This window comes from Passer domesticus, chromosome 4 (genome assembly GCF_036417665.1).
Source record: "Passer domesticus isolate bPasDom1 chromosome 4, bPasDom1.hap1, whole genome shotgun sequence".
Lineage (NCBI taxonomy): Eukaryota > Metazoa > Chordata > Aves > Passeriformes > Passeridae > Passer > Passer domesticus.
This window is the reverse complement of record NC_087477.1, coordinates 70,699,051-70,722,927: the sequence shown is the minus strand read 5'-3', so window position 1 is coordinate 70,722,927 and position 23,877 is coordinate 70,699,051. Positions and strand designations below refer to the sequence as shown.

Genomic DNA, 23,877 nt, shown 5'->3' with positions numbered 1-23,877 from the left:
TTTCTGCAGCTGGAACATTGTACTTGGCTAAGATATGGAATCATTCCTCAGTATACAGCATAAATATTTCAGAAGCCTTGACTGATCATAGGAAAGTTCTGCCTAGGTGTGCTAATAAAGGCAAGTCTTACTTTCAGCACCTTACCAAACTACAGGAGGTAGTCTGATCCTTTGAAAAAGATAACCTCTGAAAAATGTAAATAATTCACAAATTCTAAAATGTCTCCTTCATTTAAATAATATTTTAGAGCATAGCTGTATTTAAAATTGCAAATTAGTGTTATAGATGTCTTCTAATTTATTAAAATGTATACATTGATAAAACTGATGATGAAAAACTTTGCATCATAAAATCTAGCATATGTTGAAGCTGGCATCTTAATTCTAGCTCTAGTACCAGCTGTGGAATCTCTGCCTTTGAAGCACTCACAGCTGGGGTTGAAGCTTCTCTCTGCAGACAAAGAAAAACACTGTCTTAAAAGACTGGCTTTAAATTTGCTGTAGCTTAGCTGGAACTTGACTTGAAGAGTTGTTTCTCAATGCAGAGAGACATCTCTGTATCTACTTTAGAGGCAGGTGATGCCACATCTTCAGTCTCAGATGTAGTTAAAACCCACTGCCACAGCAAAAGTAAGCCACCAGCTTTAAAACACAGGTTGAAATTCCGTTTATAGCTATTTAACACTTAGACACAAAGACCCTGGCTTAAATCTGAGCTCCTTTCCCATGCAAAATGTCATTTAATCAATTGCAATATTTCTAATGTACCTATAGCCCTCCTATTTGAATTTGTATGCCTGCAGCTCAGCAGGATTTTTTTCCAGAACAAGCAGAAAATAAGATCTCTGGGTTCAAGCTCCTTGGTTTAGCACAGCAGGGCATTCTCTGCTGAGCTGCCCCTACCTGTGAGCACTTCAAAGGAGCAGCCGCAGCAGGGGCTCCAGCTGACACCAGAAGTGGTGGTTTGATCTCACATGGGAGATTTCACCAGTCTTCAGGCTCGAGGGCAACTTGTTCATTTAAAAAATGTATTTTAAAGTGATATATTGCATGGCTGTTATTAGACCTTGAAGAGAGTAATCGCAGCTGTGTGTTCCTTCCCTCTGGTCAGCTTTGTGAGAAAATGAAGTGAAAAAACAGAGATGAGGATGAGTGCACTGTTCCAGAAACTCTGTGTTAACCCCATTTCTGTACTGCACTGCAAGAGCAAGAGTATGTGGAAGGGTGAACCACAAATGTTGTTTGTGCTCTTTGACGTTGTTTTATGATGTACAAAGAGAGTTCCGTTTGAGATATGATTTTCATTCATGGTCTTAATTAAAAATACCAGGAATAATGGGTTATGTCTACTTTTTGTACCAGAGGACTGACTGCAGCAAGGTTTTGAGAGGTTTTGATAATGTCTTTTTATTTTTGTTATGATAGGAGAGAAAACATTTGCATCACTTATTTTGTATTATTTTACTGACAGTACCTCTGATATGATAAATGCTAAGTGACTTTGTTCATAAGGGATTTTTCCACCAAAGTTATACTGGGCAGATCCACAGCCATGTGTTTTGCTGCCAGCTGAAGGAGCTACAGTAGTTCATTCAGTGATTAATACATTTCTGCATTTACAGAATGTGTGTCATGGTGTAAATTAACACATGACCATTCTTTTGGATTTTGTTAAGCATACAAAATTATAGACCCTCACTGGGTGAGTCTTGCCACTGATCAGTCATGGAATCATAGAATATCCTATGTTGGAAGGGACACACAAGGATCACAGTTTAAAAAACAAGGGTAAGCTAGGATAGAGAGCTGTCTAGCTACATATTTTACATCTATAAAATCTATAACAAAATATATATAAACCTGTCAGTACCTCAGTACCTCTTAATTTTCTAATCTGTGTTTGCCTCTTCTTGTTTGTAAGTCCAGTGCCCTATGAAAATCTAACTTCCTTAAAAATTAAGTGTTTTTTTTTGTGATAGCTCAAAAATGAGTATTAATGAAGCCTCATTTTAGCTAAACCCTGAGCAGTTCCTTTCCCCATCTGAAGAAGAAAAATATCTGCAAGTGCAGCATAGGTATAATTTTTCAGACAGAATTACCTGTTGTTGGGTATTGTACACAAACTTTTGTTTTGTAAGGAGATGACCAGCTGATCAGCTCTGATCAGCTGGTAACCCTGTTACCTGCCAGAACACAAATTTATACTTGGTTTTATTTCAGTGCTCCTACACACACACAAATTCAACTTCATGCGTAAAACCTGCCTCCATATCTTTAATTTAGTTACTAGAGGGACTTCAGTCAAGGTGAATCTTCTAGAGCTAGTTTTGAACTGAGAGCCTTTTGTGCTCACGGAGGTAAATCCTCCAAGATTGCTTTCATCAAGCAGTGAGCTGCTGTTGGTGTGTTGCTCTCCATAGTGAGCTGTCTCATTTAAGCTGAATTAGCTGTTTCTTTACAAGTCATGGTTGCTGTAGGATGTTTCTGCAGTGACATTTTCTTGGTGTCAGGGGTGCCTAAAAATAACCATAAGAGAAAATGAAGCAGAGGCTGAGCTTTTTACAGAAAATAAGAGTTTTCCACAGATCCTTTCAATTCCCGTTAGGGTGGTAGGCAGAAGCTGCAGGTTCCCTTCTCTCTGTGGAAATGTAAGGTGATTCTGACGGATCCAAGTCAGAAGGAAAGAGTGCCATACCTTAAAAGATTTCAGTAAGCCCACTCTCTCCCCAAACTATGACCTCTTGCTGCTGCCAAAAATAACAACTTCTGAAGTATAGCTTCTGTTGTAGCCTCTGTGACATGCAAAACCTGAGGGCTTTGCAAACCTTTAAGCAGGAAATTACATGGCCTCCTTTATGTTCCCTGTGAATTTGAGTTCTTCCCTGAAGCCAGCAGATGAAAAAAGTCAAATGTGGTTGTGCCCCTGGAAGAAAACTACAAATTAACAAAATTCAATACTTAAAAGCAAAATTACTGTTTCCCAAAGTGCACAGTCCCTACACTAATCACAGGGTGCATTGCTCTATCAAGCCTCACTCTGGGAATGTCAGGGACATTAAAGTAAGTACAGGATGTGATAACATCCCTTTTAACATGATGTTAGAATAATGGGAAACGAATAGGAAAAAATTGTTACAGTGTAATAGAATGTGCATATACAGATATGATTCTATTGAAAACTCTCTGAATATCCAAGCTTGAAGGATTGTGATCAGTGCCACAAATTCCAGCTGGAGGCCAGTTGCTAGTGGTGTACCCAGGGGTTGATACTGGGGCCAATACTGTTTAATATCCTAATTTCTGACCCATGTGACAGACTGCAGCCTCAGCAAGCTCTCAGGAGATGGAAAACTGGGAAGAGTTGTTGATACAGCAGTCACTTGTACTGTCATTCAGAGGGACCTCGACAGAATGGAGAAATGGCCAGGAGAGGAAACTCACAAAGCTCAAGAAAGGAAATGCAAACTTCTGTGCATGGTAAGAACCAACTCCATTCACCAATCCATGCTGAGGCTGGAAAACACCTTTGAAGAGAAGGACCCAGGGGTCCTGGTGGACACCAGGTTGAGCCTGAGGCAGTAAAGAAGGCAAGATACATCCTCAGTGTCACCAGCAAGGCTGGGGATGGTGACTCTACACCAGTGCAGCCCCACCCTGAGTATGGAATTTGGGGCTAACCAGTAAAAGAATAAGATGGACTTGCTGGAGTCAGTCCAGTAAAGGACCATGACAATGATCAAAGGACCAGAGTATCTTTCATGCAAAGACAGCCTGAGAGAGCTTGTACTGTTCCCTCTGGACAAGAGAAAGCCTGGGGGGGATCTTATCAGTGTTCATAAATACCTGAGAGGAAGGAGTAAAGAGGAAGCCAAGGTTTTCTCTGTAGCGTGCAGTGGCAGAACAAGAGGCAATGGACAGACTAAAATACAGGAAATTCTGTTTAAATGCGAGGAAAAAAATGTCCTTGCTCTGAGCGTGCTCAAACACTGGCACAGTTTTCTCATAGTCTCTATCCATGCAGATATTCAGAACTGAACTGGACACAACCCTGGACAAGCTGTTCTAGCTGATCCTGGCTGAGCAGGGAGGCTGGATGAGGTGGTCTTCAGAGGTACTTTCCAACCTCAACCGTGCTATGATTTGTTCACTTACATATTGCATCAAACTAAAGCTTCCCAAAAGCTGTCAAAAATACATTTTTGTGTTAATAATCAGAGGATCTGTTAAAGGAATTAGGTTGTGTTTACAGGAAGGCTCTGTGGGGTGGGCTTCCATCATTTGGGAGCACTCAAGGAAACATGGAAAAACCCATGGAGAAGAGGCAATGTGGAAAGACAGTCAAAGGGTAAAGCATGAGAAATATAAAGGAGAAAGAAGGTAAAGCTTTAAAGTCTGAGACACAAGGATCTAAAACAAAAGACTGATTTAGGGAGTTATTTCCCTTTGTCAATTACAGTAATTGCCCTCAATTACCTGAGACATGTTTTGAAATAAAACACACATTCCCGGCAGCATATGAATTGCTCTGTTCCTTATAACTGAATTGGTTTGCAGCAAAGGGAATATATTTCAGTGCTGAATATTTCCTTTCTGTGTGTGCTGTTGAATCCTGATGCAACACATACACTCCCAGGCAGCTGGTATGAGTCAGTGTGCTTTAGATGTTTGCTACAGAGGAGAAGAGGGTGGGGATGGCTAAGTGCAGCAAATGGACAGTAATTTTGTGATGCTACCCAGAAGCAAAGCCACCCTAAAATGAAGATAAAGGGATTGCATCCATGGTACAATGTTGCAACAGCAGTGCAAGTGGTGAAAGTAAGGTAACCTGAGCAGAAGTTCAGGCACTCATTATGGGTAAAAGACAAGATGCCTCATAGTAGAAGAAAGATGGGTCACCTTTTTAGAAAATTAGGTTTCCTTCGGGGAAAATATCTCAACAGAAAACACAGAAGTCGTTTTCAGTCTTTGCCTCTCATTTCTGTCTTAATATTTTTGCAAGAAGCAGACATAAATTTGGAGAAGTATGCAAGAGAAAAAATAAAAACACATGAAGAAAGTGAAAAGTTATTGAGTCCATCTCCCAGATGAATTGCTAATTTTGGATGCTTACACACGAGAATTATTTTTAGAGATAAACTGACACAATAATAAAGTCCACTTATTACCCATGGAAAAAATCCATTGGCTCCAGATTATTGAAAAGATATTCTTAAACTATTCACTAATATGTGACTCTGGAACTGCTTTGAAAAACTTTGTGTTCAAAGGCTCCACTTGAAAAGAAACACAGGAGGCAGTGTTTCACAGTGAAGGACATCCAAGCGGGATTTGGAAATCTTGCAGTCCTTGCTAGGACTGAGTGACTGACTCAGTGCTGCTGAATCTCTAACGTGAGCTTGGGTCTGGTCATGCATTCAATGTATTTTAACTGGCTTCAAAATCAAGCCTCACCTTTTTGCCCTGCTAGAGGTTCCTACAAGCTGAGTCTAGAGTCCTACATCTGTTTTTCCCAGGTAGCGGAAGATCCTCAGTTGCATGTGTGAAATTTATTTGTGATTTCACTTCCTCCCATGCACCCCCTCAATGCATGACTTGCGTGGAGCTGATGGCTCTTTAGCCTTCTTTAAAAACCATGAAATGGCCTCCTAAAAAGACAGATGAGGTTTATATAGTCAATATTTAGAGGTTTACACTCAGTTTATGTTGAGGCAAGTGTAGTGGAATTAAAGTCACCTTCAGAAATCATTCTGGAGGGGTGATTTGAGAAGCAGGAGATAAAGCAGGACATGGCAATTTCAGAAAGGACAAAAGTAGAAGGCAGTAACAGATTAGAAGATATGGAAAGACTGTGACTGATGCCATGTAACCCTTAGCATGATGGAAAGACTGTGACTGATGCCATGTAACCCTTAGCATGAGTGATGCAGAAAATTAACATCAATAATCAGTAGTTCAATGCAATAACAATTTAGTAATGAGTAGCAAAGAGAGGCTGGCAAATATTCAGGTGCAGTACTTACTTCGTGTTCATGATTCTTGAGTCAGGGAAATGCACATATCCAAAATAGTCTGTGATGAAAAAATAAACACACTATTTATTTAGAGACTTAAAAATCTAGATGTATTAATTTGCAGTACTTTTACATCTTTTTTTCAGAAAAATTTTTGCTTAACTAGAAAAGAACTTAGCTTGAATTATCTGCTATTCTAAGGAGAAAATGCTTCAGTTTTGGCAGGTGTTAATCTGCAGGTGTTTGAAGATATGATGATGACTGTGATGATGTTTTTACAAGTAGCCTTAATGGTATCTCTTTTTGTACATGGACAAATTTTCATTTATTGCATAAATTGTTCTACCATTACTGCCTGTGCAGTGAGTAATGGCATTTGTACATACAGATCTGCATTTATTTTTGGAATTTATGAAGAGAAATTTAAATTTTAAAAACCAAGCATAAACTTTATGTAGTATCTCTGAAAACCAAATCTAAACACTATGGGTCTGTGATACTCCTTGGTCACAGAAGAGGGAATTAAAATACTTATGTATACAGAAAAACAAACACACACACATACAGTTTTCAAAAGTTTAATTTTACCATTTTGTTGAAGGAATCTAGAATTCTAAAAGCTGTTTCAGAATTGTCAGCTCTTGTATTGCCAAGACTTTTAAGCTGATGACTCAATCAATTTTCCAATTGTCTGCTTGTCTCTGCCTGATATTTCCTAATGGAAGCCTCAGTAGTCACATAAATTAGACATAAAAATGGAATTTATAACTTTTCCATTTACTCTGTCTCTATCACTGTCCACTGCCATTACTTTCTCTCAGCTTAATAACTGCAGTGAGAATAAAAAATAGTCTTATTGTCTGCTCTCCTAATATGCAGTAACTTGTCAAATGGCAGGGACTTGCAACTGTATGTATATCAACTGTTTCTGAGCTTTCTATTATCCTCACCCTATTTTACATTTTCTTTTTAAACTGGCCGTACATTTACAGACAAAAATTCTTAAGCTTTCTATTTACCCATGAGTGTGGACATTCAGTTTATTTTAAAATGTTTTAACCCAGTTTTAGCTGTGGCTGAATCATATTGGCAGTGAACCAAACTGTTTTATTTTTCTAGAGTTAATTTTCTCCTGCTGTTCTGTATGGATTGTATTTATTCTGTGGTTTTGGTATTCTTGGTAGATTTCTAGAGCGGGTGGTTCTTTCTCTGAAATCACAATAATGAGTTTGTGATAGTGGAAATTGCCAATGATGGCATGTGAATTACAGCGTTGGTAGGCAGTGTTGGTAAAGCAGATGGATATCTGATAAAAAGGATTCCTTAATAACTTTTTAAAATTAAGAAAGGATTAAAATTTTGGAAGATGTGCAAGAAACAGCACTTTTCCCTAGACAGCTTCTTTTAAAAAAGTTCACCAAAGTGTGCTGACCTCTGTTGACACATACTACAAGAATGAAAGCTACTTTTCCTGTCTTAAATATTAACATTGTGCTTCAAACATCTGAAAAGTCCTTCATATTCTGAAAAAAACTACCTGAAAATTTGCTATCAAATGTGTGATCGCTTTTGAAGCAGTTTGGCCATCATTTTCTTTGTGTCTTTGCACTTGTTGAACCTATTTCAAAGTATTCAAAGACGGCATGAGCCAAACTGTAAACTTCTAATAACTAACAGTATTGCAAATGAGTGTGTTTTTATGAATTTAATAATTACATAGTTATTCAATAATCCCTTTTTTGGAAAATTTATAGGCATTTTGATGCAGACTGGATCTTAAAATACAAAGTCTAAGTTAGAGGGGGAACAAAAGAGAAAACTCACATGAAAAAAACCCTTATTTTTCTAAAGCTTTCTTTGAGAGTATTAAAACTGAAGTTGTCATTAAGGGGGATGAAAAATGTAGTAAAGAGAAAACTTCGAATACATTAACAGATTCAACTGAGAACCCTATTTAGTTAAATCACAGAAATATCTCCTTATTTCTTACAACTTAATGGAGCTGGAAATCAGTCAGAGTGCAGAAGTAACACTATACTAAGTTTCTCTCCACAGGTGTTGTGATAAATGACTTTTCTGGCAATTTACCCCTCCTGAATTTGGGTGTCTGCCTTTACTGTGGGTGTGGGGGCCTTTGGAAATAAAATCCTTGGAATAAATAGGAATAGTAAAATTACCAACCATGCCTGTTATTGATTAAGAAAAGGTTTTGCAACCATTTAGACTAGCAAGATTGGCCCAGCTATAAATGCAGATCTTCCATGGATGAAAGAAGTGACAACAAATCATAATTGTGTGTCTGTTTTTCATCAGCAACACAAAGACTTTTGGAGACAAGAAAAATGCTGGGACTTCGTGATGAGCTTTGCACTGCTGTTCTCCCTCTGCCCATCAAACATGGGGACACAAGGACATGCAGCACATTGTGCAGGACTCAAGGAGATTGGCTGTTTCTTTTGGCTAAAACCCTGTGGTACAGAGGCCCCTTGCCAAGCAAACTGAAGCAGGGCACATGCCAGTCATGCCCCTGTCCTTAAAGGACCATCTTAGTCAAAATAACAACAAAAAAAATATCCAGTCTCCCATAAGAAGGGATGCTTTTATGCAACTTAAAAAGAAGCAAGAAAAATAAAAGGCCCCAAGCCACCAAGAGTTTGTAAAAAGCGTAACTGACAGTAATGAGAATTAGCTTTTATGTGCTGTCTTAAAAATTGACTAGTCAACATATGAAGCACAGTTAAAAATTCAGCCAAGTACTATTTGCCAAGAAAAATAAAAAATAATCAAAACCTTTCAATTATACTTACTTAAATGAAATTTCAAAATGAAAGTCAGGCAAAAGTGAAGATGTGTAGCTTTGCTTTTGGTTTAGCTCTGTTGCACAAAAGGCAGCAGATTTCCTGGGGCTTTTACTTTCAGAAGAAGGATGTGCAGTGCAAACAAATTTCAGGGCCCTGCAGGAAATTTCATGAGTTGTTTGTCCAAACATCAGAGTGGAGCAAATCACAGGAACCTGCATTATCCTTGGGGTGACCCAGTATATTAAAATGCTGAGCATTTCATAACTGAGAAGGTCTCTGTTCATTTGGATAGTTAGTGCAACTTTGTTCTATTAATATAATATCTTGCTAGACAGTACATCCTTGTTAGTGCTTTAAGGTTTTTTGTCATTGTTATTTGACTAAGAAAAAAATATACAGGCTCTTTGGGACATTTACATTTTCTTTAAAAACTCCAAACAAACCCAAACCAACAGGAAATAACCAAAACCAAACCTACATGGAGCTGATGCAGAAAAATAAAGACATTTTCTTACAATCAAGTGTGAGTTAACAAACAAGAAACTTGCTTCTGAAACTGAAAATGGGATATAGCCTTCTAAAATCATTTAGATACATTTGAAAACTGGATTTGAAAATCCTACTGACAGCATAGCCAGACTCCTTGTCTAGTACTTCTGAAGGAAGAACTAAAGAATTTGGTTTTCACTTCTATATATCATTAACTCAGCCTATAAATAGGTAAAAATGTCTGCCAGGACCCAGATCTTCATGCTGAGACTGACACTATGGAGGGATCGTGTAAACTTTTCACTGTATTCTTGCTCATTTGGCCATCTGTATTCTTACATTAAAGATTAACGGAAATGGGTAGAAGTTGCCACAGACACTACCATATTCCTGTTTCAGAAAATCAGTTTTAAGACTACAGTTAAGGTGTGGAAATTCTTATGAAACTTAATTTTTATGCTGCTCATTCTCATTTTGAAGCCCTTTATAGCACCAGGCCACTTGTGTTTGGTACAATAGGAAACAGTGTTAGAAACTGAAATAGTCATTTCACCAGCAAGTGAAAGGCAGTTGTCAATAGGCATTGTCAAAAATTTTTTCAAAGGTAGTCTTTACAGCAACAACAAACAGTTACATGTAGGAGGAAGTACTTATTTATCTGATTTAATTGAACACAATCTGGCTTCATTTCTGGCAATAATTAGCATGCTGCTCAATTTATTTTAATAGCACATTAATTTGATTCCTGATCTTGCCAGAAATGCAACCAGACGCTTCACAGTAACAAAATATATCTCTAATAGAAGATGCCAAAGCTCTCTGTTAAGACAGTTATTAAGGAAACTATTTGCATTGGTTTATTAAGTGTAACTTTGTAATGCAGTTCTAATACCTAACTTTCACCCAGAAACATAAATCAGTAATGCAGAAAAAAAAATGCAGTGGAATTAGGAAAAAAAACCCCAAAAAACAACAAACAAACAAAATCAGTTGCTTTATAGGGGCTCTATAGATTTTTTTTAATTGAGAAGAAAACTGTTAAACAAGGCAGGCTCAAGGCAAAAGCCACCACTCATGGTGTCAGGGTGTTTCTAGGACCCTCATCCCATAAAATTCACAAGTTTCAAGATATAGTAGGCATCTGCTGGAGCAAAAACAGACTATGGAACACAAGATAATCCCTCAGATAAAACTCTTCAGCAGAAACCTTTCAAAAGCAGAACAGCAGAGGAAGAATCAAAGGCAACTCACAGAGCTCTTCCTTCACGGAGCGTGGGTTCAGAGCTAGCACAATGCCCAGGTGGTTTCCCCTGTAAAACAAATTTTTGCAGCTTTGCTAAATGCTCCACAAAGCTGTCTGAAGATCAGAGGCACTGGTAGGTTGAAATCATGCAAGTGGGCAGATATTCTGTGGGGTTTTGGTGAGTTTCCTGTGGAAGGCCACAACAGCCCTGGCGCCAATCAGTTCTGTGAGCGTGCTAGATATTCATCCTTTCCTCTCTAAGAATCCACCTCAAAGTGAACTGACAGACAACATGCTCTCTCATTCTCATCTGCCTTAACCCATATTCAGCAGCTCTGTCTGTGTGGCAATAGCTATTTCAAATGACAACACACACAAAAAAATTTTGTTTCAATAGGTTGCTGCTTCATTTTAATGAGGAAATATATATCCCCTGATTTTAAATTTTCTCAACTTCTAAAGGTTTTCAAAGAGCTTACATATTATTTCAGGATATGTTTAACTATTTTCATTATCTATTCCTTAAAACTAAATTAATATTTTGGGAACAATGTCCTTATTCTTACTTTGTAGTTTCAAGGGATTTAAGTATGCCTATGTATAGGACTACTGTGAAGAACATGAAGAATGTTTTTTTCCTTGTATTTTAAAACATAAGACCTATATGTAAATAGAAAATATGTATGAGGTTTCTAAAGATATACTTCATTAAATATATTTCCCTACCAAAAATAATATTTTGTAAAAAAATGTCAGTGTTGCTGTGGGAAAAAAAATGTACATCCTGAAAACAACAGTCCACAGTACACAGGAATGGTGTCCCAGCGCAAGAACATTGACAGCATTTGAGAGAGCCCAGAAACCAGAATGCATGGGGCACTAACAGTATAGCCCCAAAAAATCTTGTTGATAGAATTTATGAAACAAATACCTCTGTTATAAGCTTACTCCCCTTTCAATAGCTTTTATGCTGGCTTATCATGTTTCTCAGGAAAAAGAAGTGTATATTATCTGAAAAGATGCTTTCCATTCAAGAAATCAGTCAAAAATAGAATAGCTATTTCCAATTCTCAATCAAATCAGCCTACAAACCAATTGATACTTTTTCTGTGTTTGGAAAGCATACAATATTTTTATTTGGGATTTTTATTGCAAACATTTGAAGCCGTAACATTGAGAGTGCTCTGTGCATAAATAAAATATTATAATTAAAATTTGCATGGAATCACCATCATGATAAATGAACACATTTGTAATTATTTTCTGTAAAACTGCAGAGTGCCAGTTTAGCATAAACTGGAGTCAACATGAGTCCTATTCTTCTCATTAATTGTTGCTTTAGAGAATGAAGATGCACACTATGGCTTCCTTTGTAAATTACACCACTGCAAATTCAGTTTCTTCTTTTTTTTTATTGCTGTGCTATGAGAAGTCTTTATCATCCTGCTGAGGAGGAGTAACTACAGGAATTCTTAGGAAGACTTTTGATGGAGTGATGACAGCAGTACTGTCTGTTGGAGGATGGATCTTCGTGGTGTATATTGCAGAAATGCCTCCACATCTGCTTGGTTTGTGTTCAGGTTGGGGTTTTTGTCTGTTTTTTGACTGAAGCAGTAATAACGTGACTTTTGGTTTTGTTCCAGAAGTCTGTTCTTGCTCATGTTTTGCAGAACAGAAAGTTCTGGAGCTGTGAGGCAGTTTCTGAGGGACAGTGTTTTTGTGCTGTGCTTATGACTCTATGACTGTGGCATTTTTTTGCTGAGACTTATTTGCTTTAATTGTTGATAAAAATAATTTCAGTTTATCTGCATCTACTTGCAGACTCTGTTAACACTGGAACCCAGTAATAGTTCAGCTGAAGAAAAAGTAGGGGAAAAAACCCCAGCCATTTTGAAACAGTTTGTTTTGAAATTTTTGAAATTAAACATTTGTTAGACTAAGTTCAGAAAGTTCATAAATGTTCAATTTATAAAAGAACTATTTGATTACAAGGAAACTTTCCTGAATGACTTTACATGCAAAATGTTTGTGACAAACATGTGCCTTTTTTATGGCTGAACAATAAGGTAATGCTATTGATTTGGAGTGCCCCGTCTCACAACTTCTTTGTGTAGCCATCACTCCAGCAACAGACATTGACAAAAGCTAAAACGTGCAAGAACTGACCTCCTGTTTCAATGAGAGGAATTTGAAAAATCTTACTTCCCTAAAAACTTTCTCAGCGTCTTGAAATGGTTAGCTTTTAAATTCCCTCAAAGTCTCTTTTCTTCAGAAAATGTTGTTTTAGCTTTATGATTACCATCAGTAGTACTTTGCCCAGTAAATGGTACATTACTGCTTTAATACCCAAGCTGTTCCCTGTGGGAAAATGTCTCATTTACAGTGGGGGGACTCAATGGCTGTGTCTTTGTGCCTCTGAAAGTGCAGCATCCCAGGACAGATGTAAACACAGCATGGTTCACCTCCTGCCAGCTTTCCATCTGCATGGCTGCCTTGGAGCTGCAGGCTGCCTGTGGGACAGGCTCAGTGCACACGGGCACGCTGGGCAGCCTTGGACCTGGAGTTCTCTTCTGCTGGAAAGGAGGCTTCCTGTCCCTGGCAAAGCCACTCTTGCAGCCCTCCCACACTGAACAGGTGAGGCTTGATAGGGCCAATAAAAGTGCCCTTTCATGAATTATAAAAGTAAAGATCATTTTTCTCTATGAGGCAGAGAGAAGAATGGGTTGTACTTCACCTTTTCTTGTTGGGAGAACATTGACTTTTCTGTGTTGTAGGACATTCTCTTTTCTGTTTATCTCTGTTTGTTCTTGGATGAAGAATTAAATGTCCTACATTCACATCACCAATTTACTTCAATTAATTTCTGCATCTTCTGTTTTTCTTTAGTCAATTATCTTGTTAGTCATGACAGCATGGAAATATCCCTCACATTCTTAAATACTACAGGTAGCCACCAGCACAGGATGAGATGCCAGAATCACCAAACTTGTTTTCTAACAATACAATTATATTGGGAAAATAAACAAAAAAGACAGCTTTTACAACAAAATTTGGATGATGAATAAACTCAGCTTTGAGATAAATGGAATGAAAACTTGTTTTTCCAATTTCAGTGAAAGGTTATAAAAATATTTAAAAGTAAGAGTGCTTAGCAGGAACCTTCTGTCTTACCTGGGTTTATCCAAACCCTGTGCTGAGGAAAGGAATGAGTAAATGGCAGGGCAAGACCTATTATTTATACACTGTTTATGCTTTGCCCCTACAGATGACATCCTGTCTGACAGACATTGTCCTTGTGTTTTGGTCAGTGAAAAAAACCCACATCCCTTGCCCATCCTTTTTTTTTCCAAGTTATGTTTTGATTATATATAGTTTTATGGGTAAATCCATAATGGAATTTTGAGTATATGTGGAACCTGTTTATTCTGCATCTCTTCCCTGAAGCAATAATAAGGTGCTTGTAGCATTACAGAACTGTAATTAAACCTTTCTAGGAAGGTTATTTTTCAATCACTTAAAGACGGTTCTCACCTTACTCTTGCACATAATACTGCTTTGAAAAGCAAAGTATGCCCCTCTATTTACAAGGCATTTTGCTGACTTCTCAATTTTGTTTTTATACATTCCTCAGTGTCACTTACAAGGCCAGAACCTCCTGTATGAAATGCTCATATAAATAAGGCTGATGTATCCGAAGGGGAAGCTCTGTGTGCAATGTGCCTCTGCAATTCTTTGAATGGAGATCATGTCCATACTAAAATATGTGTGTGTTATCAAGGTCACAGACTCTACAGTAATAGATCAACTCTGTCAATATAAATTAGGTTAGAACATATATTTTTAATCCAAATGTGTTCTTCTTCAGAGGTAAATTAAAAGACTATAATTCCAGGGAAGACTTATGGGAGCCTTTGTTTAATTACTGATCAGGTGAGGTTGCAGTACAGTATTATTTTTTTTGACCAAAGTAAATTTTGCTATTTTTACACCAGGAAATTATACTTTGATCAAATTTATCAATATTTTTGGTTTCCTTTCCATTACAGTCATTCCCTTTTCTTCCAAGTTGATTAGAAATGTGATATTTGCATACTGAAAAAAAATGTCTATCTGTGAGGTACAAAAATTTACTGAAAAAAAATGATAGAGATTTTGACTGGAAACAAATCAAGTTTTTATTACTGATTATGCTCATTTGTGTGGGCTTTGCTTTATTTTGTTTTGTTTTCCCAGAGACACAAGCTTTGAAATCTGCATACTGTGCTGTCAAGAAGTGTGACTTAAATCAGATGGAACTTTTAGTACTGTTTAAGAAATAAAAACCTATCAGGCCTGCTGAACAATGAAAATAATATCTATTAATATTTTATTCCAATTCAGTTTCCTGTAGAATATACTAATTAAAACCAGCACAAATCATTATGAGCTTAGCTACTTTCAACTTAGGTAGCTTTTTGTACTCAGCCTGGGGGTTTAAATAGCAGAGTTATCAAATAGGGGTTTGGGTAAAAGCTGCTGACATCAATGCATTTGTAGAATGAGAATCTTCAGGTTAGTTTGTGTAAATTGCAAGAATATATCTCTAATAAAGTTTGAGGTTGGGGAGAAATTCAGTGGTACATTTCAAGTAAACCCAAACATACCTTTGTGAAATATTTCTAAATTCCCCAACAACATGAGCATGCTTTTGGAGCAGAATGGCCCCTAGCACAGGTGTGCCTGGTGTTAATGTGGGATTGTCAAAAGGATCAGCAAAACATTCCTGATTCCTCTGCCTCAAAAATACTCAAACCCTACTTTATTTCTGCCTCTTCTGATTCAGCTGATATGGTGACATTTAGTGACATTAGTATATAAGATTTAGTGTCTTGTGTCTAGCTGGTACACGAAGGAGCAGCTGAGTTGTTGGGGCAGTTGCTTTCCTGTATCTTTTCTTTCTGCTGAGTTTCAGAGTCATGATCACATTGCCCAGGCTTTACATGTCATATTATGTCTTTTCAGTTTTCATAAAATGGACTCAACCTGGAGTCCAAATTCCCAAATTCCAGAGATGAGAGTCATGATTTCTTTGGTTTTTTTTGCTTCTTGTGCCAGGTCTGATATGTTGCATGTGCTTTCCTTTTGGATGAAAACCCCTTAATTTTAGAATGTTTTCTTTAAAAAAATTAACATATCCCACACTTGTGTCTGACCCAAGACTGAGTACTTCACAATTTTACTTTGAATTGAACAAGTTCAAACATGAGTTAACCAATTTTAGAAATAGAGAATTTAAAACAAACTCACACTGGGCTGAAAAACTTGAAGACCTCTGCATATACTTATCTGTTTTGTAAGGTGTTTTTTTAAAATTTAATCTTTTTGTAGTTGGCCATATTTCCTGGAATGGGCTACTAGAGCTGAGCTTTCAGTTAATAAAACTACTTATTAAAAATAAAAATAAATTCACTGTAGATCTTAGCAAATAGATTCTCATAAAAAGATTTACATAAAAAGTAGTAGAATGCATCTGGATGGTGGTACATGAAGGATATGAAAGATATTTGGTAAACTACATCTAAATGTGCATTTTAATCTCTGAAAGATTATATAAATATTCAAGTTTAGAAGAGTTTTCTGGAAGTTGCTCTGTCTGTACTCATAATTAAGAAATGTTGTAATTTCTGTGTGGGAAAATTTATTCAGATTATATTTTCCCCAATTTAATTTCTTGTTTAGATTAAAAAAAATGTACACCACCAACAACAAAAAAACCACATTAAGATGCCTTGCTAGATACATTTAGGGAGTGGGATTTGCTCAGAAATAGTTAATTTTTTCTTGACCATTTACTTTATCCCTCATCTTTTTGTTTCATGTTGTTGGAAACCTGCTTTGAAGAGCTTGTGCTTACTTGACAGATTTCCTATGGCATGATTGCTGTGGTAGCTGAGTACTTGATAACCATTAACTAATAAATCCTCATAGCAGCCTTGGGAGGTGAAGGCATGCTATTATCCAAATTTGACTGATGAGGGATTCAGGTAAAAACTTCCATTAATTTTGGGAGACCACTCAGTATAAGTCACATCTCCCTGTTTCTAGACCCTTTGCTGTAGAGCTGGGAATTAGGACATTGGAGGACTCTAGAGTACTCTGCAAGGAGGGGAATTTTTAGAGTCACAGCTGGCTAGATCCTTCTAAAAGTCACTCAAAAATCTTGCAGCTCAGGTCATCTAAGCACCTACAGATCTGTGAGACTTCTTACTTTGCAGAAATCTTCGAAATACAGCTATTTTTTGCCAGTAGAAAACGTATCTATATATAAATACCATTCTTCTGTCACAGACTTTCTTTAAACTTTGAGTGCTGGAATACTAGATTTCTACATGAAATGGTGAAAGTGATTCTCACATGGTTAAAATGTATTTAAAAATGAACATGGGCAAAATATTATAAATATCCTTAGTATCCACCTTAGAAATAAAGGAGTCATTTGGGCCAAGGCAGGAAATAATTAAAATATTTTTCTTGGTTTTCTCTGGGTTTCTAAGTGCATTAGGAATATAAAAATTATGAGAAATAGATTAGTAATAGCACATACAGAAATCTGATCATATTTTGGTAGCACCAGGAAAAGAAAGAGTCTGTTAGTAAAATTGCTCTATTTAGACAATTAATCATATTTGCAAATATATGCAGGTAGATATTGTGTATCACCTTTTGCTTACACTGACTGGCCAAATGTTAAATGCGATATTTAAGATTTTTACATTATTTTAAATTAATTTAATTTAATTAAGCAGGTCAAACTCTAGTAGTCCATGAGAACTTATTTGATATTGTTTCATATTACACCTTATCAGGCATAATACACAAGATCAAGGACTTCAGTACATGGAAAAGAAATGCTTGCTACCTGTAACAATGAATTGATTTTTCTGCAGTGAAAATGACATGGAGAAAGCAGAATTACTCTTCTTGAGTTATAGAATTGTGGAAAATTACTGTTTATGACATCCTCACTTCACTAGAGAGGAAATTTATTTCCCTACATCAGCTTGCATTATTAACTAATTAATTAATTTATAAAATATACTAATTTGGACTCTCAGAGGGTGATACTTCTCTATGTCTTCCCTTCCCCATAGCTAAACTCTGCTGCTTTTGGAGGGTGAGGACCTTTGCCCCACTTTGGACCAAAAAATGTGTCATGGCAAAACACCTATTTTCAATACTTTACAGTCATTTTGAAAAATCCAAAAGCATGAAATTTTTAATCCTTATCTTAATTCAGAGCTACAGAACTTGTGGGGGATGTGCATGCAGGTTCTGGTTTCCCTGGGGCTCAGAAATAAAAGACATGCCTGATATTATTCCAATTCAAGGAGTTCAAATCCGGAAGATTCTCCAGTCTTATTCTTCCTTTCAAACCATGATCACAAGCCAAAAAATGTCTTCCAAAAGATGAAGTAATTCTGTGTTGGAGAAATGTATCTAATCTCACTTTACAGGTTCAAGGTGTTAGTAAAGCTAAATTGTTGAACTTTTTAATCGATGTAATTTCTCTGCAATGTCATCTTTTGTGAAATTTCAGCTACTTTGAAGTTCAGTTGCCTAATTTCCATTTCTAGTCATTGGATCTTGTTATGTCATTGTCAGCAAGGTTCAAAGGCCTCCCACTATTTCATGTATTCATGATCAAGCACTTATTTTATAAGTTGAGCCCTTTAAGACTCATATAATAGGGTTTATTTCTCCTATACTTTCATTCATTATTTTGGCCCTCCTTTGAACTGCCTTTGCATTTTCACATCTTTCATCTGTGGACAACAGAGAAGATACAACATTGCTTGCACTGGTCTTACTGACACTGGATGTGGTCCATAGCTGCTCATGGACAGATCCTCTAATTAGCCTCTCGTTGGCAGAGTCTATTGTGAACTGTTAGTGCTACATACTATCATTTCCATGTTAACTTTTCTATAATATTCCCATAATATGCAGAGGAAATACTCCTTTAGGGCTCTAGTTCCCTGCAATGTACTCATTATTTTGCAAGCAAATCTGCAGGTGAACTTTGTACATTTATTATTTCTCTGTATTTGCGTTATATATTTGATTTGTTAATGTACATCTGTAAATTATTTTAATCTCCAGTATATAATTGTGCCCTGTATACTACAGAAAAGGTCACTTTTCTAACATGGGAGAGCAAATGCTAAAAAACACCTACCATCACATTAAATGAGAGCAAAAGCCTTTAGCAAACCAAATGAGAACTAGCTCTTCAGAGTAAACCAGAATAGGAAGTGTGTCAGTATCTCTTTATGCTGAGGTCTCACGTGTGGTTTCAGCTTTTTCTTTTGTTATTCATATTTCTTTTATATATTTAGTCCTTCAAGGCACTTCTGGGCAGTTACTAAATCCTTTTTCATCTCGGCACATGTTTCTCATTGTATACACGGTCCATCCTGCTGGCTGGATGTAACTCATTAGTACCCTCCACCAAAAGCCAACCCTCCACAAAAAACCAGGAATTTCTGAACCTTACAAGGTGACTGAGGAGACAAATACATTGAAAATGTTTTCTAGGACTTTGATGCTTTGAATTGAATGATTGTGTCAAATGATTGTGTTTATGAATGTGTGTCAGGAGCACACACCAATGACCATTACTGTACTTTACCTGTACATATATGACTCAAATGCAGATGGCTGCTTCAAGTAGCACATAGAATGATTCCTAAAAGTGCCTGTAATGTAATGGGGTTAGAAAAGAGCAGGTTTTTAAGAGAGATGTTTGCATGAAGATTTCTCTGAAACAGTCTGCGGAGTGAGAACTGACTTAGAGCAATGAACAGTGTGGCTGGGGGAAGGCTGATCACAAGCTACCTTCCAGTAAATACTTTGCTCCACTTCTGTGTTTATGCAAGGGACTGATTTGGATAATGCCAATTTTTTTCAGTATATTTTTTTCCAAACAGTGGTTCTGGGCACTCAAATCATCATTTTTACAAGTGGCTGGAATTTTTAAAATAACAGATACATCTGTTTCACATAACATATTTTGTTGTGATTCTCAACTAGAACTTAGTTCAAAGCATAGTCACAAAAAAGAAAGCTCCTTAGCTGTGTGCCACAATAAGACATGGTGTTAAGTACTGCAAGAAAAACAACATGTTATAGACAAATAGACTGTGATTCTCAATTTCTTTGAAGTTATTGCTTGTGATGATTAATTTCTGGTGTGACTATGATTTCTATTATGAACAGAAGCATAGCAAAACCTCACAATTCTAATTCATTTTTACATCTTAATTCTTCTATCTTTAAAAATCTGTTTCTACAACAGATCACTAAAAAATCACTAAGAATACATTATATAGGGAAAATAAAATAAGAAATAATGTTTATCATGTCTTCAAGAGAAATACTTCTATTGAGATTGAGATAAGCGTTTGTTTTTAAAAAGTGTTATTCATATTTGTCTAGAGCTTTCTTCCTCATGCTGCTTTACAGGGACAATGCCAACTGAGATTTGGCTTGTACACTGCATATAAAAAAACTTTTATATAATTGAGACTGGCAGAAATATTTGTCACATTTTATTCTGATTTTATAGATTTGATTCCCAACATTCTGTTATGATGATTGAAATGCATTTCACTCACTCTTGCCAGTTCTCATGGGTGAGTCTTGTAATACATTATATTTGTCTCTAACATGCCACAGCCCCCAAATCACATGGTTTTGTGAGATTCAGCTTTCCTTTACATGGGAACTATGTTTCTAACCCTCAGAGGAAAAGCTTGAATGTATAAAGCCTATACTTTTAAAAAATATTCAAACACTCCTGGGATAAACAATGAGAGTATTTTTTACACCCTATCCAAAATACTTCTAAGTGCTTCAGCTCTTGAGCGGCCTTGTTTAGCAATGTTGCTTTCAATGTCCAGATTTGAAGATCAGTGAGGCTGTCTGCAGAGGTACTGACCCCTCCTGCATCCTCTCATCTGGGGCTTTGTGGTGGACAAGAAAATGAGGGGTGCCCTGGGGGATTGAGCATAGGGCTGGAGCTGGGGTTAGAGTGGGTTTACTCTTGGTGTTCTTTAAATGGAAGGGCAGGGATAAGCAGAAATAAAGTTTTAGAGAGAGAAAAAAAGGATGAAGGATGGATCTAGGCAGAGCTGGAAACTGAAAACTTGAAAAGATGAGTTTAAAATTATTCAGTTTTACCCCTACTAAAATTAGCCAGCCTTGACATTTTGTTGCTTTTGCTTTGAATCAGGCTGCATTTACAGGCACCTCTACATTATTCAAATGCAACCTATTTCACAGTGTTTTCAAACAACTGTTCCTAAGGAGTTGTCAGAAAATAATGAGGATCTTTTGAGCCAGCCTTATAGTCATGCATTTCTGTGGCTGAGGAGCTTCTGTGCTAGAATGAATAATTTCTTGTTGGAAACCTGACTTAAGGGGGACAACTAATTGAAAATTTGATAGAGAACAAATTCAAAGAGCTGTAGATTAAAAAAGGCTAATACTTTAAATAGTATTGTATGCCTTCACCCAAAAGCTGCCAAATGGCTCAAGTTTATATGAAATGAATAATGATAGAAGGAACCTTTATTCCCCACTCAGGAGAGACAGAAATATCTGGAAATATTATATAGAAACAATCATTTTAAACTTAGTTTTACATGAGTGAGACTCAGACTGAACAAGAATTACTGACACATTCAGTCTATTTGAATATCACAGGGAAAATGAACTTTTTAAAAGACATTATTTCATAATAGATCCAGAGCCCTGGAGTTTGTGGTCGTGATCTGAGATCACTCTTAACACAGACACTTTGTCTTTGCATGAAGTTTCAGTGACTTTGAGTGCAATGCTGCACCAAGACTGAAAAGTTTTAGGCACGTTATATTATCCTCCAAACTGTGGGCTATATGATAACATTTTTTTTTCCTGATAGCTGCTTATTCAGCAGGAAATTCAAGTACCTGTTTAACTACCAATGTGAAGCAGATAACTAGTTGTTTTTGAAACAGGAAGGCAGATGGGAAACTGGGCATAAAGCAATCTGTTAGGAGAGGTCCATTTGTCTTCATTGTTTGGAAGAAAAATCTGGAAGGTTTCTTTACAACAGATTACATGATTATGGCTATAAATTTAAAAAAAAGTTGGCACTTTTCTACGGAAAACAGAGTATTATTACTTTATCAGTCTAGAGAATCCTCAGTTTCGCTGTGAATTTTTTATCACAGTATTCCCAAGATTAACTTTTCATAGCTTTTCTCCATCACTGACAGTTCTTTGCCAAAATATGGCCTAAGGTGGATATGGGTGTTTTTGTGTTGCCATTATTATCTACTTGCTTTTTGCATGATCGAGTCTGGTTTTCTTCAGAAATTCAAAAGAAGAGAATTACAATGCTCAACTTCTTCTTTTTCATTAAATTTCCCACCAAAGGTCCTTATGTAAATTTTGTTGCTGGTTAGTGGGGAGTAAGAATGCTTTCTAGAATCTTACCTGAAAATAAAAAAATTGAAATGCAGAGTGTAAGGAGAAGGTAAACAAAATGTATATTTGATGAAAGTAAACAGGAACAGCTTGTATAACAAAGTCTGGGAGGAGATTCTCCATACTAGGAGTGAAAGTAGCAGGGAGAGAAGAGTGATTTAAACTAAACAAAATTGTCACAGGAACAAGTGTGTATGAGAACATACATTTGACTAAATTTAGTCAAATGTTAAATTTAGAAGGTTATATAAAGTTTAAAGTTAGAAGGTTATATAAATCAATGAAAAGAATTTGTGTAACAGTTTCAAACAAGAAAGCAGCTGGAGGGAGAAGCTGTCTTCTTTTAAATTGGCAGAAAAAAAAAATCCTATTTCACAAGAATCAGTTACCTGCTTCTGAGAGGAATAAAAAAGGGAGAAGTGCTATGAAGTGCTTAGGAGCTGGGGACACACAGATGGTGGAGACCCGAATTCAGCCTCTAAAGCAGAAGAAGCAAAGCCATTATTGGACTTAATAGGAGGGAGGCCACCAATCTTTACCATTTTTTATTTTTTAAGCTTACCTGGACACCTGCTGGAAGCAGAGAAATAAAAGAATTTGTCACAGGGAAAAATGAGGGTATTTTTTGCACTGGTATAAATATGTCTGCATACCAACAAAAAACTCTGATAAATAACTTAAAAAATTTTATAGATCATATTTGGCATAATGTTAAGTAATTTTGAAATACACAAGTATCATTTATTTATTTACTTATTTATTTTAGAATCCTAGAATCACAGAATGGTTTGGTTTGGAATGGACCTTAAAGATCATCTGGTGTGCTGAGGTAGAAAAGGTGTTTAAAAATCTAGTTTCTTTATAGAAAGTTAAAAGTGAATAAAAGAATAGTCTACTTTAAAAAACAGGAAATAAATGCAATGCTTATTATTACAAAGGTAATAACTCTTAAAAAGGCTTAGCTGAGTGAGGATGTGGCCCTGCCCTGAACTTCTGATTGCAGAAGTTATGAGATAAAATTTTCCAAATAGAAAAAAAGGCACATGTATAATCACTTAAGGCTGGAACTATTTAGGTGGAATGTTTTTTTATTTTTATTTGGAGAGAGGCAAAGTCAAACCAGAGAACAGACGGAAAAAAATGAAGATGCCAAAACTTGCTGTGACTACAAAAACACAAGCCTTGAGAGAATTTGTAGTAAAGTACTGACTAAGAGTACCTGGTAGATCTGAGACATCATTATTGCTTTGTCCCTGATAGGCTTAGTAAAAATCTTGTTTGTACTAAAGGCCACAAATTCTGTTATCTTTGTCAAAATCCAAGGTAGAATCTAAGCTACTCATAAAAGTAAAAGAAGATAATACTGAATTAAGTTATCCGAAATTTGTTTATTTATGCAAATTTTAAAATTTATGCATATATCTATATATCTATATATATGTCTTAAAAGTTAATATATGTCCTTAAAAGTTAGTATATGTTGGGTAAATATTGATTAATTGTTTTTCTTTCAAGAAATCACTCTGGAATCTGATAACACTAAAGCCCTGAGTATCTCTTTCTTCCCATTGGTTTCCCCTCAGCTTCCCTTGAGAAAGAAGTATCTTTCCCCCTTTTCCAGGTAGACTCAGAGTGCACATGCTGGGCCAAAGATAATGGAGCAACTTTTCTACTTGTCCTGATATAACTTTTTTAAACCACGTAAACTTGCAATAATTGTGAGCAAACCAATTAAACAATCGCACATTCTGTAACTGAAGGGGTGTGAGATTGGAAAACCTCCTGTCTTCCTTGTAGCTGCCTAAATGGAGACATAAAACAGTTG

At 36.5% G+C, this 23,877-nt stretch overlaps 1 protein-coding gene and 1 long non-coding RNA gene across 3 annotated transcripts in view; one reads left to right on the top strand and one right to left on the bottom strand.

Moving 5' to 3' along the window:
• Window positions 1-10,799, bottom strand: part of CLNK (cytokine dependent hematopoietic cell linker) — a 56,298-nt gene extending 45,499 nt beyond the window's left edge. Inside the window, exons 1-2 of one of the 2 annotated variants that reach the window (XM_064418641.1) lie at window positions 10,553-10,799; window positions 6,021-6,069 (exon numbers count right to left, since the gene is read on the bottom strand). In XM_064418641.1, coding sequence (XP_064274711.1) covers window positions 6,021-6,031 — 11 coding nt within the window. In that variant the 5' untranslated portion in view covers window positions 6,032-6,069; window positions 10,553-10,799. Of the gene's footprint in view, window positions 1-6,020; window positions 6,070-8,818; window positions 8,936-10,552 lie in introns of those variants that run through there. The other variant, XM_064418642.1, reaches the window with a different exon arrangement.
• LOC135299500 (uncharacterized) overlaps window positions 1-23,877 on the top strand; it is a 138,338-nt gene that overhangs the window by 6,821 nt on the left and 107,640 nt on the right. The window lies entirely within an intron of this gene.